The sequence below is a fragment of the Neodiprion pinetum genome, chromosome 4 (genome assembly GCF_021155775.2).
Source record: "Neodiprion pinetum isolate iyNeoPine1 chromosome 4, iyNeoPine1.2, whole genome shotgun sequence".
Lineage (NCBI taxonomy): Eukaryota > Metazoa > Arthropoda > Insecta > Hymenoptera > Diprionidae > Neodiprion > Neodiprion pinetum.
In genome coordinates this window covers 9,176,375-9,193,576 of record NC_060235.2, presented here as the reverse complement: position 1 = coordinate 9,193,576, position 17,202 = coordinate 9,176,375, and the positions used below count along the sequence as shown (strand labels likewise).

General features: G+C 40.4%; 1 protein-coding gene across 1 annotated transcript; it reads left to right on the top strand.

Moving 5' to 3' along the window:
• Positions 1-1,578: 1,578 nt before the first annotated feature.
• LOC138190800 (uncharacterized) lies at positions 1,579-3,307 on the top strand. The gene is made up of 2 exons (XM_069135185.1): positions 1,579-2,516; positions 2,785-3,307. Exons 1-2 carry the CDS (start codon positions 1,698-1,700, stop codon positions 2,815-2,817), a joined length of 852 nt encoding a protein of 283 aa, XP_068991286.1. The 5' UTR covers positions 1,579-1,697; the 3' UTR covers positions 2,818-3,307.
• Positions 3,308-17,202: the final 13,895 nt, after the last annotated feature.

The following is a 17,202-nucleotide window of genomic DNA, read 5'->3' as shown; positions in this document are numbered from 1 at the left end:
TGTTCCAAAGAATAAATAAGTTTCAGAGTGCTTAGAATGAAAATGAATACATTATACTGATCACGCAAGTAGTATTATGATTGGGATAAAATGGTAAGGATAGGTAGTAGATGTCAAATTAATTCATTCTAGTAAGTATATATTATAATATTGATTACTTATATGGTTTTAAACTAATTACTTAGGTACTATTATTGTACATTTAGTCATTATATTTCTTAAGTTTTTACAAGAAAAAATAGCAAAAAAGTGTTCAAATATCACCCCGCACCCGTTTAATAAATATTGTAGCCACTTTTAAATATACTTGAAACGTGTAAAAAAATTCTACAAAACTAATAAAATAATATAAAAAGCGTAGGTACTTACCTACTAATAAAATAAAAAGCCTGCGATAAGAGTTTTGTATTACTTACCAGCCCGAATATCTCTGAGAGAGATGATGAGAGTAAGTATTTACTAGCTGTGCCCGCGACTTCGTCCACGAGGAATAGTAACTTTGGAGGTATAGTGACGTTCAGGACTTATTTATTTATTTTAAAACTTCTGTCATCAAACATACAAACGAACTCTTCAGCTTTATAATATTAGTATAGATGTACGCCAAAACATTCACTTATATGTAAAGAATAGTGATTTTCACTAATTCTTTATATATATTTTATTCACGCGTCGCGTCTGTACAAGTAGGTAATATTTAGTGTGTGTTTGTACGCCGCACGCGGCATTATTTGATTTGCGGCGGCATCCTTTTCATAGAGCCGGGACGTGGCGAGGCGGCGCGGTAGAAAGCAAGGAAACGTACTATAAATAAAGGAATTATTTTAATTCCAGTCATTTCCAATTGAGCTGTGCTTCGAGTCTAACTTAATAATTGTTTTTACTAATTCTTGTTGTTTTCTAAAAACGTATCACGTGTACAATTTAATATGAGTGACGAAGATTCAAATTATTCGAGTCCGAGTAACGAGAGTTTGAGTCACAGATCTAAAAGACCCAAAAGCAAATTTGAAGAGTTTTTCGAAATAATTCATGCATCCCAAACTGCCTTCTGTAAATTGTGCCAACATAAAAAGATTGAAATAAAAATGAAAAACAGAAACACTTCAGGCTTAAGGAAACATCTAATATCTTTCCACAAAAAGGAATCAGAAATATTTCTTCCTGTTAAACCAAAATTAAGTGGAGATATCACAAGCTTTTTAGTAACCGCTGGAAGAAGTGGACAGGTAAGAATATTTTTTTAACTCTGCATAGCTATTCATGCGATACTTTCAAAAACGCCATTAACTTACGTAAGTATTTTTGAGTTAGTGGTGTTTTCATCTAGGGGTGCGACATATTAAGTATGTAATTATCGTCTTAAATATTTTTTATAAACACCCATATTTTCATTTAATCGGCCAGTAACAACTAAGTACTTTATTTTGGTAAATTACAGTACAGTGCAACCTTAATATAACAAATATCAATTTAACGATTTTCTCGATTTAACAACAACATACCTCCTCCTCTTATATGCTCAAACCTTGTATGTTTTAAATAATAACACAAGATTTATTGTTTTGTTTCAGTCGGAAAACAGCAGTGACAACATCACGACAGCTACAGTTGATTGGGTGGTGAAAAAATATCTTCCCTTCTCATTTTTCGATGACGAAGCTACACAAGTATATTTTCGACGTATTTGCCCTAATATGGTGTTTCCTAAAAGGTCTACACTTAGAAGGAAAGTCAAAGAGCGATTTGAAGAGCTCCAATTGAATCTCAAGGAACGACTTCAACAATTATCATCTAAAATGTCTTTTACCATTGATGGGTGGACGTCAATTGCTGGTAGGAGTTACTACGGGGTTACTATTCATTATATAGACAACGAATGGAAGTATCAATCTGTAGTTCTTGATTTTATACCATCACGCGGTCGACATACTGGGGAAGATATTGCAACGATTTTCCATGAATGTTTATTGGAATATGGCATAATTGATAAAATACAAGGTATCACGGTCGACAACGCAACTGCAAATACCAAATTTATGTATGAACTGGGCAAACAGCTGCCGCCACACTTTGATTCAGACAATCAACATTTCCGGTGCTTTGCTCACATTTTAAACCTTGGTGTACAAGATTTATTAAAGACCTTAGCATTACACTGTGAGTCTGACACTAACGCGCAAGATCAGCAGTACGAAGACTATGCAGACGAAACTGAGGATGAGGAAGATGAAGAATCTGCACCAAATATTGCTGACTCGCGTACATCTGTAACAAAGTTACGCAGTGTTTCCAGTAAAATAAAAAGAAGTGAGATAGTGAAGAAGAAGTTTCAGTCTGCTTGTGAAGCAGCTGGCGTGCCATCAAATCTAAATGCCATTCTTGACTGTCCAACGAGATGGAATTCCACACATGATATGATTGGATTTGGTTTAAAAGTGAGAGCGGGCATTGACATATTGTGCAGTTCTGTCACCGAATTAAATGATTTTCAAATCACAGCTAATGAATGGCAGGTACTCGAAAAATTACATAAATTTCTAATAAACTTTAAACTTTTAAGTACAAAACTTGGTGGAGACAAATATGTTACATTACCGCTAGTCATTGTATCATTCAATCTTTTGCTAGATAAAATTGAATCTATGGTAAAACAGTTAGATGAGAAACCTAATCGATCTGAAGTGGATGAAAGGCTCATTCTAGCTTTCCAAGCAGCTCGAGACAAAATGCTTAAACATTACAAAAAGAGCAACTGGATTTATTGTACTTCTTTAATTTTAGACCCAAGGCATAAGGCTCAGACTTTTGACCTGACAATGTGGGGGAAGCAACTTAAAACAGAAAGTCTGCGCAAGTTCAATGAACTTTATGAAGAATATAAAAATCTACACTCACTGAACAAATCTCTGGAATTACCAGAAAAAGAAAATAAAGTATGTGATGAAGATGAAGACGTAATAGACTTTGATAAACTCTATGAATGTCCCTCGACGTCATCTGGATCTTGTCTTCAAGGCTTAGTGATAGACGAGTTGGAGGAGTACCTGAGAAAACCAAGAACTGCCAGCTCGGAAGACATTTTAGATTGGTGGAGGACGCATGAGACAGAGTATCCGATTTTATCGAAAATGGCCCGTGATTTTCTCTCAATACCTGCAACTTCAGTACCTGCTGAGAGGTTATTTTCTAAAGCATCATTAGTAATTAGAAAACATAGAAATAGGTTAAATGATGAGTCAGCCAGATGGTTACTTTGTATTAATTGTTGGTCAAAAAAATTGATATAAAGTATCATAACCTAATGATAAAGCTGTTGATTAGTGTTGTATTTTATTTTTTGTTCAAATAAATGATAAATCGTAAAACTCTTTTATTAAATTTCTTATAAGTTGAGGGTTCAATCTCTTTTTAGACAGATAAGTATTGTTCTTTAAAATACAGTCAAGTTATTGTAATTAATTTGTTTTTTTACATGTTTTAGCAAATGTAAGCTTATAAATCATAAATGTTTATTAAGAAACAGTTACTTCCATGGAAAACGACATATAGGTCAGTTAATTTTTCGAATTTCTTATTAAATCTTCAGTTATTTGTTAATCTGCTTGATCTTTACTATGGCTATGTTAATTCAAGCTCACAATGTTCCAATTCTAATACGTTTTTTTAAGATTTAAAGTAAACTTTAATAAATAGTAATAGACTAATAGGTAATTGCAAGACTTGCAAGACTCTTGCTGCAAGACCAAGACCAAGACCAAGACCAGGTGTATTGGCGCAAGACCAAGACCAAGACTGGCTAAGTCTCGTCTTGTTCTTGCATTTGGGCAACACTATTTATGAGAGAAAGATACAAAGTGATACGGTGTGTGTCGCAAAAAAACAGACCGGCAGCTGTCCAGATCGCTCAGCTGTTACCTCGTAAGCAATTATTTTCAAATCATATGTGTACAGATATTTTTAATGTAGAATCTGATGTTCGTTCACACTCTAAAAGAAAAACTATGCCATGCCAGGTAGGCGGTAGTAGGGATAAAACCCTCAGAAAGCAAAAGTTTACACTCTTTTGAAGACCAGCTTTACCAGAAATAAAATTTTAACATTTTACGCACAAAATTTTACTGTAGTAATGGTAAACATAATGATGATAGTAATAATCACAACGACTTTGATTTTTATGCGGATTTCGATTGATTTTTTTAATTTGTAAAGGAAAAAACTTGTGTTTTTAATTTACACAACAATTTTTTGCTTGAATTAAACTTATTTATATTCACAGGAAAAAAAATAAACATTGACGGGACTTGAAACCAGACCGCCCGCGTGTGAACCATCGCACTAACCGTTCAGCTAATTCGCCTCGGCTGAAACTTCATCACGTCGCACTTTTGGTGAAGTACTAAAATAGGAAAAAGACTCGTCCAAATCCGGTTACCGGTTATGACAGTCTCTCCTTGTCAGATACAGGAAAGTTAGGAGAGAGTAGTTAGCTATTATAGTAGAGTTCTTAGTAAAACTGAGAGGAATTATTGTGTTACCCGTCGAGGACTCTTAGTCCATTTTCATCATCATCTGTACCGGAGGAAATTCTTGATTCGAACTAATCATGCTTCCTTGAGATGGTTACTTTCGTTTGAATCCTCCGAAGGTCAGGTAGCTAGATGGATTGAGAGACTCGGGCAGTATGATTTTGATATTCTTCATGAGCAGGTTTACAACACGTAAACGCCGACGCCCTTTCCTGGCGACCCTGTGAAGAAACAACTGAGTGCAGGCAATGTGTTCGCTTTGAAAAATACAGAGATCTCCCTTGTATAATTCGCAAAATTTCTCTCAGTGGAAACCTCGAGAATTGGAAAATTTTGCAGCAAGAGGATGGCACCATAGCCTTAGTCAAGTCATGGAAAGAAGCAGAAGCTCGCCTGGACTGGCAAGATGTATCCTTAACTGAATCAGCTTTGAAGATTTAGTGGGCCCAATAGGATTCTATTCATTTGATAGGTGAAATTTTATACCGAAAGTGGGAGTCTGCGGATTTGCGAGAAATCAGATGGCAACTTTTGCTTCCGAAAAATCGGGTTCCGGAAGTTCTCGCTCTTCTTCACGATTCTCCTGCAGGAGGACACTTTTCCTTGAACAAGATTCTGGGAAGGATCCGAGAACTTTACTTTTTGCCTCGTTGCCGAGCAGACGTAGAAGATTGGTGTCCAAGATCCCGAGTCTGCGCAGCGAAGAAAGGACCTCAAAACAAGGATCAGAGCTCTCTTCAAATCTACAACCTAGGAACTCCGTTTGAGAGGGTAGCCATGGACATCCGCGGCCATCTCCCTGTAAGCCAGTCAGGAAATAAATATGCATGGGTCATCGCCGGTTATTCTACCAAGTAGCCTGAAGTGGTTCCACTCGCCAATCAAGAAGCCTCTACCGTAGCTCAAGCGTTTGTTAAATAGTTTATTTTTAGGCACGGAGTTCCTATAGAACTTCATACAAATCAGGGTTGAAATTTTAAAGCAAGCTTAATAAAAGAGATTACCCAGATTTTAGCGGTTAGACAGACTTATGACTCCTTTGCATCCTCAATCTGACGGTACGATAGAACGTTTGAATCAGAGATGCTTCAATATTTGTCTGACATCGTCGATAAAAATCAGAGAGACTGGGACACCTGGATGCCTTTTTTCCTCCTCTCGTACAGGTCCCCCGATTCACGAGACGACGAAACAAACGTCAGCCTTCATGGTTACTGGAAGAAATCGTCGGCTTCCCTTAGATTTAGAGGAAGGCCTTGTTCCTACACAAATACAACCTCAAACATATTTTGTTTTTCATCTACAACCAAATTTAGAAGAAATTCATAATTTTGTAAGAAATAGAATTTCTATGGCTTCAGATGAATTGAAAGCACGTTATGATATGCGAGCCAGGGATTTAAAATTCAATCCTGGAGATGCTGTTTGGCTTTCTCAACTGCGAAAACAGAAGGGGCGATCTCCGAAATTGCAAATCAACTGGGAAGGCCCATATTTTGTGGTTAACCGGATAAACGGTGTCGTTCACAGAATCCAGAAAATCACTCACTCCAAGGCAAAAGTAGTATATTTAGACCGCCTGCACCCTTCGAAGAAAAGCATCAACCTTGTGCAGACTCATCAATGCCCGGAACTTCCAACGAAGTTAGAATTCTGGCAGTCAATTTTGACTGATATGATGAGCACGGCGTACCTTTCAGTTCGTCGTCAATTGGGAAAAGAAGCTTCCTTTTGGATCAAAATTGGATGAGTCGCGACCGCTGATGATAATCGTCGAAAGAAATATCAGTTGTGGAAAGACGACAATCACCATGGGATTTTTGGCTGATCCTCGGCTCTGTACGCTTTTAGAGCCAATAAATAAATATCGGGACGTCGCTGGTATTAACCTTTTAGAATTAATGTATCAGGACCCTGAGCAATATTGTTATCATTTTTAACACTACGCTTAAATGAGTATGCATGACAGGCATCTTCAAATAACTTTATTACATTATAATAAATGAATAATAAATTAGGCAAAGAAGATGTCTTCGGCGATGTGTTTTAATGCCGTTTTAAGATCCTGACATTCTACACATCCTTCTGTAGGTCGAACAGTTACAATTGAATTTTCACAGCGCCGACACTTCCTCTGGTTCTTGATAAAACTATTGTGAATTGCTACTGTTCTTTTATAAGCTTCAATACTTGAACTAGGGAAGAAAAGATAGCCGGTTGTTTCAAAGTTATTCTTCCTTGTGTAATTACAAGAATACTTACTGGAATATGAAACAGTTCCCACAAAGGAACCCCACCTTGTTTTTCTCTACTATTCCGAAACCTTTCCCACATGTTACTAACATCCATTGGTCTTCGAACCGCTGTTTAAAAGTAGGGCGTGACATAAGTGATGAGTTCTCGCATTCACATTTTAAGGCGAGTACTCCTGCGTAAACAAATTGAATTGATTCTTTTTTTTAAGATGAGATGTTTCTTCTTCAAGAGTTTGTTATTTTCTGTCGCTAGCTGGCTCGACTCACACAGTTTTGTTACCTTCTAGAATTTTGCTCTTCAGAATCGAGTTTCTGAGGCGGGACAACTTTGATTTTGAATAACTTGAATGAGGCCCGGATTGTTTTCCAGAGCCGACAAGTGACCAGTTGGTTTTCATAACTTTTCTCACCCATCTGTCAGTTTTTACAAGTTTTCCCAGTTTAACCTGCTAATCCCCGATTTTGACCGTTATTTGAAGACTTGAATACATTTCAGATAAGATCGCTTCAATCTTATTTTGACTCTAATGTTTAATACAAGTCTTGATCTTGATTATACCAAATTCGTCGAGAGAATTTGGAAATGGCCACCATTACTCATATTAGTCTTCCAACTATAGGGTGCGCTGTGACTAGAAGTCAATCCGGACCCAGTCATCCTTGTATTCCCTGTTCGTCAAGAACCGCCTTCGCCTAGCGGAAGTTCCGGTTCCTGACGGCCTTGGCTTGTCTTCATTCTAGAAATACCTGATCGATCTCCAATTTCACAAAGAAGACATGAAGAGGAACACTTACCTTTATTACAACACTGCACACCAAGAATTGAGATTTGGAATTTATTCATATATGTTCAGGTCGTTTGACCAGAGTTCTTCTCTAATTTTAATCGGGATGGGATGAGTGAGTAAGGGGGTGCATAAATAAATGACACGATTTCGCGGGAAAGACAAGACGCTTGCTTCGGCATAAAAACCCTCACGGTGCAGAGGGAAAAGCCGAAGCAAGACAAACATTTATTTACTGCAAATCAGATTATCATAATACAGTCGCTAGTGCGTTCCTTGTCAACTAGATTGAATGATCATTCAATAATCTTAAGCCAATTTATCCAAATCTCCATGAGTAAACCGTGATCCGCAACTTTCAACGCTAACGTGGAAGCGTGTAAGGTGGCCCAATGCCGTGTACTCGTATGAGTAAGCCATGAACCGCAACTTCCAACGCTAACATGGAAGCGGGGAAGGGGGAGCGTCAGGGTGGCCCAATGCCGTGCAAACAGCGGTCCCGATGTCTCGGGAAACCAACGCTGAAGTGCTCGGGCGACAATGTATGTCGCCGCGATGACGCTCGCCCGGGAGACGGGCACCTCCGGTCCAACCGGAGGGTGAACCACGTCTCCCCCGACCAACTTAAACGGATAAATCTTAAAACTACGCGAAACAGATTAAATGGACGCGCGCGGGTAAAAGAAAACCTAACACGTCCTACCTATTCGAGCGCTCGAGACTAACTAACTTGCGCTGCGCCCTCACCGGCCAAGCGAACGTACGTAACTTGAATCACTATAACGTTGAACTAATTGTAATGTGAAATAAGAAAGTAAATCTGTTGTTGTGTGTGGTGCTGTCGGGAGGTTAGTTACTTTATGACGCCAGAGAATATGGTTTACAAGTTTTTTATTGCCAGAAAAATCGGGTTACACAGTTCGGATGGCGTAGTAGAAAATGCGGAAGGCAGGGAAAATAAGCGAAACCAGTTGATAGATACGTACGTGCCAAGAGCGTGGCGAAGACTGGGTAGAGATGAAGAAAAAGTGCAGGCTCGCCCCCGAGTCGAGGCCAAGGGTCGCGTCGCGCCATAAATGCCACATGTAGGGAAATTTCCGGCGCGGTCAAACCCTTAGCCCTCGACTAGCGAGGCGAGGCCTGCACATTCGAAGGTTAGTTGTAAAGAACTATAGAAAAAGATATACATCGAGAAACGGAAATATTTCAATGGTTTTTTGCCGGCTTGCCGGTGGCGGGTGTCCGCCACATTGTAACCCTTTATTCACCGTATACGTGGTAAATAAGTACAACATTCGAATATACCGAAACTAAAATATTTACTGTTATGAATTTACAAACTGACGTAATAATAATAAAGTTGCGCGAACAGCGCGGCTATCTGCTCGAGGTTTTTTATGGTTCACCTTGAGACTGTGGGCAAATGCCAGATAGTAAAAAAGCGAGTTTTTTAATTTTTAGAGCCGTAGTTTCAACTCACCTTCGAGCACCGACTGATAGATCACATCTACAATTGTTTTATCTTTCCCGAGTCGGGACGACTCTTTTCCTTGGGGGGGGGGGGGGCTTGTGTTGTGTTATAAAGGGTGAAATCACCCGTATTACGCCTTTTTAATGATCCAGTAGTCATCACAGATAAAAGAAACTTGTAAACCTCATATGTCTTTGAAAAAGAATAAGGTTGCTGCATCAACCAGTATCATTGTAAAAACAGTCTTGTTTCAGACTTTAAACCGAAAACACGTACTCTGCTATTCAAGCTTTTCCTTAACATTTTATTTGCGCCTTTAATTGATTCTCTAAATAAGCTCGCGAACCTATATTTATTTCGTAACGTCCTAAAACGTTACAGTATATTAAAACCCAATCAAGCAGAACCCGTGTCGCTATCAAAGAGATGCGTAAAAAGTTTCACCCTGAAGGAGCTAATGACCAAGCACAAAGTTAACTCAACGGGCAAGGAGTGCCAAAAGTAGACGGCAGTGAGGTAGAACGAGTTGCGAAAAATTGCGATGCGATGCAAAGAGATGTGAAAGTAATCCTGCGCCTGTTACTAAGCCTTGCCTGACAAAAAAAAGTAAGTTAAATAAGATAGCGCATTACCACGTATAATGTTGAAAACAAACATACCCAAGAAGTAGAGACGCCTAGCTCTAACCGTAAGCCAATCCAGTTGCTTTCGAAATGGCGTGAAACGCTCATTACGCCTCAAGTTAAAAATAAACCTAATTGTACAATTAAGCAATCGCTGGAGAAAAAGGTTAAGCTCACCAGTCAGGTCATTATATACCAAGCAGCAATAATCGGATAAGGGAAAGATTAGTGCAGCGATAAGCTCAGCCCCAAGTTCACGCGACAGCGCATTTTGATGATGTTTGAGCCGATACAGGGAGAAATTAACTTCTTTGGAAATTTGCATAATATGCTTACGCCAAGACAAATTCGATTATAAAATAACTCCGATGTTACGAACCACGTGAACATAAGGAAGCATTGTACCATTAACCGACATAGGGGGCAGATCCTCCAGATCGATGCGGCTCACATGCGCGCTACTCCCCGTTACAAAAACCTTGAACTTATTAAGGTTGAGCTTAAGGCAATTTTCAGCCGCATAATCGGCTATGACGTCAACGTCGTGTGCGATCTTGGCTAAACCTTCTCCTAAATCAGATGGGTGGCAGGTTATATAAATTTCAATATCATTAAGAGAACTATAGTAAAGCGAGGAGGTGAACGACCGCTATAGATCAGCGAGAGATTAGTGAAGGGACAGAATGTATTATAATACCACAATGTATGGGAATGAATCTAAGCTAATCTCGCGCACACTACGACGAGTGGTCAACGAGACAATACAGTCCAAAGTTCTCAAAATCCCCGCGAGAGCAAGCGAGACGAGAATATGGAGAAGAATCCAAAACCAGATCAGTAATCATCGGAGCTCGGGAGGGATAAGACGCAAGTCTTGTTGAAAGTAGCTCGTTATGTATGCGAGAGTGATACAGTGAACTGTCTGAACATGGGACTATCAACTCGACGAATCGAGGCTCATAATGATTGATTTTATTATTAAAAGACATTGGGACCGTGTTTGTAATGTACTTGTGATCGAGTAATTAGATGCGAGAGCAGAACTGGGTGAGCCGGTTGGGGATTCTCGCGCTGCCCTCCCGGGGCCTCATGGTTGAGGTTTTGATCCGGGGTGGTTAATACGCTGAGAAACCATCATGGTTTATTACAGCGTGGGAATTGACGGTAACACCGAGATCAGCCGGTGTCGCGAACTGGTCTTCCTGGGGCCTCATGATTGAGGTTTAGACCGGGGATGGTTGACACGTTGGGACATCAACGTGGTTATTATAGTCCGCGGATCACGAACACCTGAAAATAAATAACAAATCACACAAAACTGGTGTAGCCGCATGGGTTGGCCTTGCTGGGGTAGTTTCCGTGTCGGAAAACCGGCGCGGCCTGCAGCCCCCGGTTAAAGTAGTACAGGTACTGACCCATGATTTCGGGTAAGATGGTACCTGTACACGTCGTCCTGGGGCCTACTCCGGTTCTGCTCGCGACGAGACTCGTGATGAACGGGTAACCGTTAGAAAGTCTCCCAAGTTGACACAAGCGTTGAATAATTACTGATTGAATGAATGTAAAGCCTGTCCAATAAACCCTGAAGTACAGTTTTATATCTGGTGGCCATATTATTAATCGTTAAATCGACCACGAACCCACTATTATTGTTTCGAATCTATCGAGAAGAGCGACTGCGAGACCTATAGCTGGTACGAAAAGAAATTTGGGTACTTGTAGTACCCGGCTGTGAGGTCTGTCACTAACAAGTACTTCGCAAATGAAGCTTCAACGTGCCGAATAAGGTTAAAAAAAATCGAGATTAGGGTGTATCAAACCACCACGTGATTTCGCATGCACCAATTGCGATACCAAGGATGAACAGCTGGTCTTCATTTTCACGGCTTCTTCCACCTCGATCTTCGTCCACTCCCTCTAGCCCCATATCTCCGCTGCGTATTCCATAACCATCCACGCTAACCTATCAAACAGCCAAATCCTTTTTTCCCCAGTCCCTCCCAAACTTTCTTTTCCCTATTCCCCATACCTGCCTCATTACTATCTCTGCTTCCTCACCTTCTCTTTCACGTGCGCTTCCTGCCCCCCATTACACTTTACCGTGTACCCCAGGTAGAAAACTTTCACCTCCTCTATCTTTTCACCTTTCCATCTCCATTCCACTTTTTTCTTTCTACCTCCCCCTTTTCTAAATCTCATGATCTTCGACTTTGCTACATGGTAAATATAAGTAGATCTACTAATATAGAAATGTGTTAATGCATAATTGTAATTTGTGAGCTTAAAACTAAGCGAAGTGACTTAGTTACTAGTGTTGTACGAGCACAAATCGCACTCAAGGAATCGCCTCTTCAATACCGTGGGTGAAAGTGCACCTCGGCCTATGAAAACTCGATGATTTGACTATTAGACGGCGACTGACTTGCTGGTCAAAGCAAACATCTAAAGTAAAGACTGAAGCCATGAGGGTGGGAGGCAATGGGATGGCAATGCTAGGTAACTCCATGTGTGGTCCGGTAGGGGTGGCAAAAAACCCAGAGACGCCTACCGTTACATTCGCGAGGCCTTCGGCGTGGGACCCTCAGCCGGCAGCCCCTGGCAACGCATCTGGCGATCACTTTTTTTTTTATTGCCAGTTCCCGCCATGCTCGTTAGAGTATCCCAGAGGTCGGCGTAGACTTGTGCGGGGTAAGGGAAGAGATGGATTACTGACCATCATTATGCGGCTGCAGCCGTCTTAAAATGTTCCAAAAGAAACACCCGCATTCGCACAAGGGATAAGGGAAACTACAGTAAACCTTGCCCAGATGTAGCCGGACCGAGTTCAAACTTCAACCCACAAATTCAGCGCCTGCACGGCGTGACCCGTCTTACCATTTTTGCGAGCCGCCGCTCAGGTCCTCCTTGACAGGCTGGGGATTTGAACTCAGGTCCTCCCGTTCCGTAGTCTCGCACGTTACGCACTTCGCTACCACGGTCGGTCACATAGAAGCCATAATTTCCTCGGCGAAAGTCCGAGGTCCTGAATTCGTCAAACGGGTCCTGGCCCGCTCTGGCTCTCTTTCCAGGCATGGTTTCTTGTAGAATAATCGATGTACGTTCTTTGTGGCACGCGAAAAACCCGTAGGGTTAAACCTGGCTTCGGATAGCCTCCCCTCATAGTGTGGGGAATTCCACGAGTCGGTTTGGCGATATACAACTTTTATAACTATTGCTTAGCTACAGCTAAGGTATATTGGACTAGGTAGGACTGAACATTGGAAGTTATCATTCGGTCTCAACATTAGTGCGCGAAATAAAGCCAAAGCTTATTGCCATAAACGTGCATTTGCCATTCATTGCATCTCGCTGCAGAAGAAGCTTGCAAAGCGCTACCAAAACATTTGGATTTTATGATATGGGAAACTCACGCCTGGTTCTCGCATACTACGAAGTGACAAATCGACTACGTAGAAATTTACTATAAACTTTTTCATAAAATGCACAAAACAATCAATACACTGTCGAACACATGATGGCTACTATCACGAAGATGGCTTCAGATTGTTGACGCGGTATTGGAACAATAGGATACGCTGAAACTTTATTTCCAAATCACGGAAAATAATAAAGACCATTGTTATACTGCCTTTCAATTGCACGGAATATATTGTACGCTGAGAAACAAATTGTTATAACAATTAGTAGTATAACAATATATTCCTACAACCGACTTGCAGATGCTACGGAATATCCAGGTACAATTTTAACGCGCAAGTTCTTAATCTTTTTCTTCATATTTCTACGGATGTAGCTTCGTATCAGCTTCTGAAAAATTGAACACGACCACATTTCAAACTTCGCAATTTCTTATTTTTCACGGGAATGTGCTTGAGATGCCACATATACATGACAACCTTGATCCTGGCGGTCATTTCAAAGATCGAAGTGAAATTGCATTTTTTCTGCGTTGGCATGATCCGGTACAATTTGTCAAGGTCCGATTAATTTGGCTTCGTCTGTAGAAATTCATATATCATATTCATATATGAATTCATTCTGGTGATGGTGATTTCAGAAAAATCAAAAATTCGGAATTTAAGAAGTCATCGTGTAATAACCTGGATCCGGTTGAAATTGACTAATAAATCGTGGTACAAAATCTTCTTCTCCAATATTATTTTCAAAGTCTTCGCTAACTACTTTCATTCTTTCTTCATTCATTCTTCATTCAACAACTTCTGCTACGTTTTCACAAAATACGAAGCATTTACCAAAAAGTCCTCTGGTGTTAGCAGACCAACATCTGAATTATGCCGCGCCGCACTCAATCTATTACGATCGATGAAATATTTAATTTTAGATGTTTTTGCCCCCCGATTTTCTTACTCTACTGATGTTAAATTGAGTGGACATTGCTGGGAATGCACGCCAGTTTCTCTAAAACATGAATTGCAATATTGATTATATGGAATTAACGAATTGACTGTTATACCACCGTTTTTAGAAAAAAAAAAAAATAATGAATTTTCAACTGAAGAAACATACAATGTAGCAAGAGTTGGGATTCATGTCAAAAAAATTATGCATCGATTAAGAATATATCAAATATTGAATAATATTCCTGAAAATTTACTCCATTGCAGAGATGACATCATGCAAATAATTGTCCGTAAGCTGGTCCTTCATTTGCTGCAGTATTTATCTGATAATAAATCTGTCCTTGAATTTTAAAACAATAGGGTCCGGGTCGTCTGGCATTAAAATTGACTAAATTTGCATTAAATGATGCGAACGAAAGTGAGCTATTATAACTACGAATCCTCTCGAATAATTGGCGGAACTTGTCATGCACGTTAAACAAACAAAGCAATTCTTCCGGTGGTTCTCGCAAATTCGGAACTATTCCCTCTCCGTGGGAACAGCAATCATTGAATGAATTTTTATTTGCTATTTTTTCAGCTCTGAAATGTTTTGCACCGCACCGACTGCAATATATATCCATTAGACCGATATAATGCTTGTTGATGTTTTTCTCGCGGGTTAGTATACTTGAAAAATCGACATCATAATATGACTGTTGCTTTGCTCGGATTCGTTGTCTATCTTTCGTACGATTACTTTCATCGTCAGACTCAATTTCTTGGTTACATATTTCTCTATTCGCTCCAGTAGAAGGAAGTGTTGAGTTAATTTGGTCATCCACTGTCCGTGCGGTTTTTCGATTTGGATTAATAATAACCATTTGTTCGAATGAATTCACATTCAAAGAGATTGTCAATTCTTTTTCCAAATGCAAAGTACAATTTCTTTGATTCTTTTTCATTCCCACAAGAGTACTCACGGATTGAATATTAGTGTCTCTGATATTCTTTATCGTAGATATGGTCTCTACTTGAGGTACAATAACTTTTCTTTGAAACAGATACTGTGAGATTTTATTATTTATTGGATCGGTCACTGTTTGTTCATTGTTATTCCAATTATCTTCAGAATTCAAATTTTCAGCACCAGTAGTCCTGTTGCAATTCAAGGTAACAGAATCTGGCGTTATATTAGATTGGTTTTCTGCCGCATCGATTACACGAGTAATATTGTTCATCAACATCGAGAGCATACAGGAAATGGATACGAATTTTATGAAACAGGCAGTTCCGAAAGAAGATATTTTACCGTTAGAATCCCTCGAATGAGAATCGAATATCCAAAATTGGCCTTCGTATTGACCGATACCTATTGAAATTCCATTGCACGTTAGAATTCCTGAATTGAATGAATTGAAAAAGTAATACAATCCATTTTGTATATTTGGATAGCCAATTTCATCGTTATCAATGTATAAATGGCCGTAAATTACTTCTCCGAGTATGAAATGACAGCTTGTTGATAATACTTCGAAATTATTTTGTAACTCATCGACCGTCAAATAATTTCGGTACATTTCATTTTCGTGCACAGATCTACGGCTGGCCATGCTTTCAACGTACAACTGATCACCGTAAATCAATATTAAATCGATAATGTCGGAATTCCATAAGCTAATACAGTGAACAACCGACATAGCTATTGATACAGCTGCGTTGGCGGTACATTGTTTCCCCCTGCTGAATAAAGAAAATCTGTCATCATTTTGGTGAAATGTACCTCGGATGAGAGTTTGCGTTGGGATTGGATGGTGTGTTTCTAATAAATCAACGGTCTTATTTCGGATATGGTGTTGATTCATAGCATTTCTTTTTTTACGAAGAAGTTGAAATTCATTCTCATCTTCGGGTGTTCTATAAATTTTTCTTCATCCCATTTCATATTGTAACGTACTTTGACGTTACGGAAAATAAATATGGATCCGCGAGTTTAATTATCAAGTCAGAAATGAAGACCGTGAATAAAATGTTGTGAAAATGCTTTAATTGCGTTATATATGTTTCTCGTTTAAAGTCTGAAACAAGACTGTTTTTTCAATAATGTTGGTTGACGCAGCAACCTTATTCTTTTGAAAGACATAAGAGGTTTATAAACGTCTTTTGTCTATGCTGACTACTAGATCATTAAAGAGGGGGCAAAACGGGTGATTTCACCCTTTGTAACACTACTCCCCCCCGAGGAAAAGAGTCGTCCAGCTAGTGATGGCGGCAGAACGATCGCCTGACGGTGTAGCGGACGTGTGCTGCAATAGCCGGAGTCCAGCCATGTCAAGTCCCGTCGTTGGTAGATAGGGGGAACCATCGCAAAATTGCTATTAATGGTGGCCGCCCATCCAACTGGAGCAGCGCCGTTTACCGTCGTGAAGCAGAGTCCACGGGCTGTGCCCGTTCGCTCTCTCTTCAGGCCGAACGTGCCGGCCTGGTAGCACTGTGAAGCATCAAGCGCAACTGAACAGTTGACTGGTCCATTCACCGTAGATAGTCGGAGGGTGTTCACCTCCGCGGCCGGAGCTCCAGGCCTGTCTATCTGAATCCAACCCAATATCGAAGTGTTGGTACCATGAGTGGGTTTTCCCGTACTCATCTTGTATCGCGTCTCCATTCCCTTTAGGGTTCCGGAAACGCGTGCAGCCAACTCGGAACTCCATCGTAGTCAAGACTGCATATCTTGGCCATTTGGGAATTGAACTTCCAATATAGCCTGGAGCCCTTCAGGGCTCAGTCTTTCAACCTGCGGTCTATACCCGAGAAGGTTAGCGTTTGGGATAGTATGCGCAGGGAACATGTGTGCTGGGAGCGGATCCCAGTCTTCGAAATTCCGGTCAGTTTTTTGCTGGACCGTAGCTTCGACAAGCCTTGACGTGACAAGGGGCGAAACGTAGCACTCATAACTATTATGGTTCGCTACACCGCATGTCCCGAACCCCCCCGCGGGTTGGGCTGGCACGTCGTCATGCGCCGGGATTTGTGGTTGTGGAATCCCAGCGCTCGGGATGTTCGTCCGGATCTGGTCGCCTGCAGGAGTGACGGCGTTACTAATCGCCCGGCAATAGTCTGCGATTGGTCCTGGTATGACCATCTCATCAGGGATTAGATTTATGAGTGACTCCTCGTTGGAGTAGCGGTCCTCCGCGTT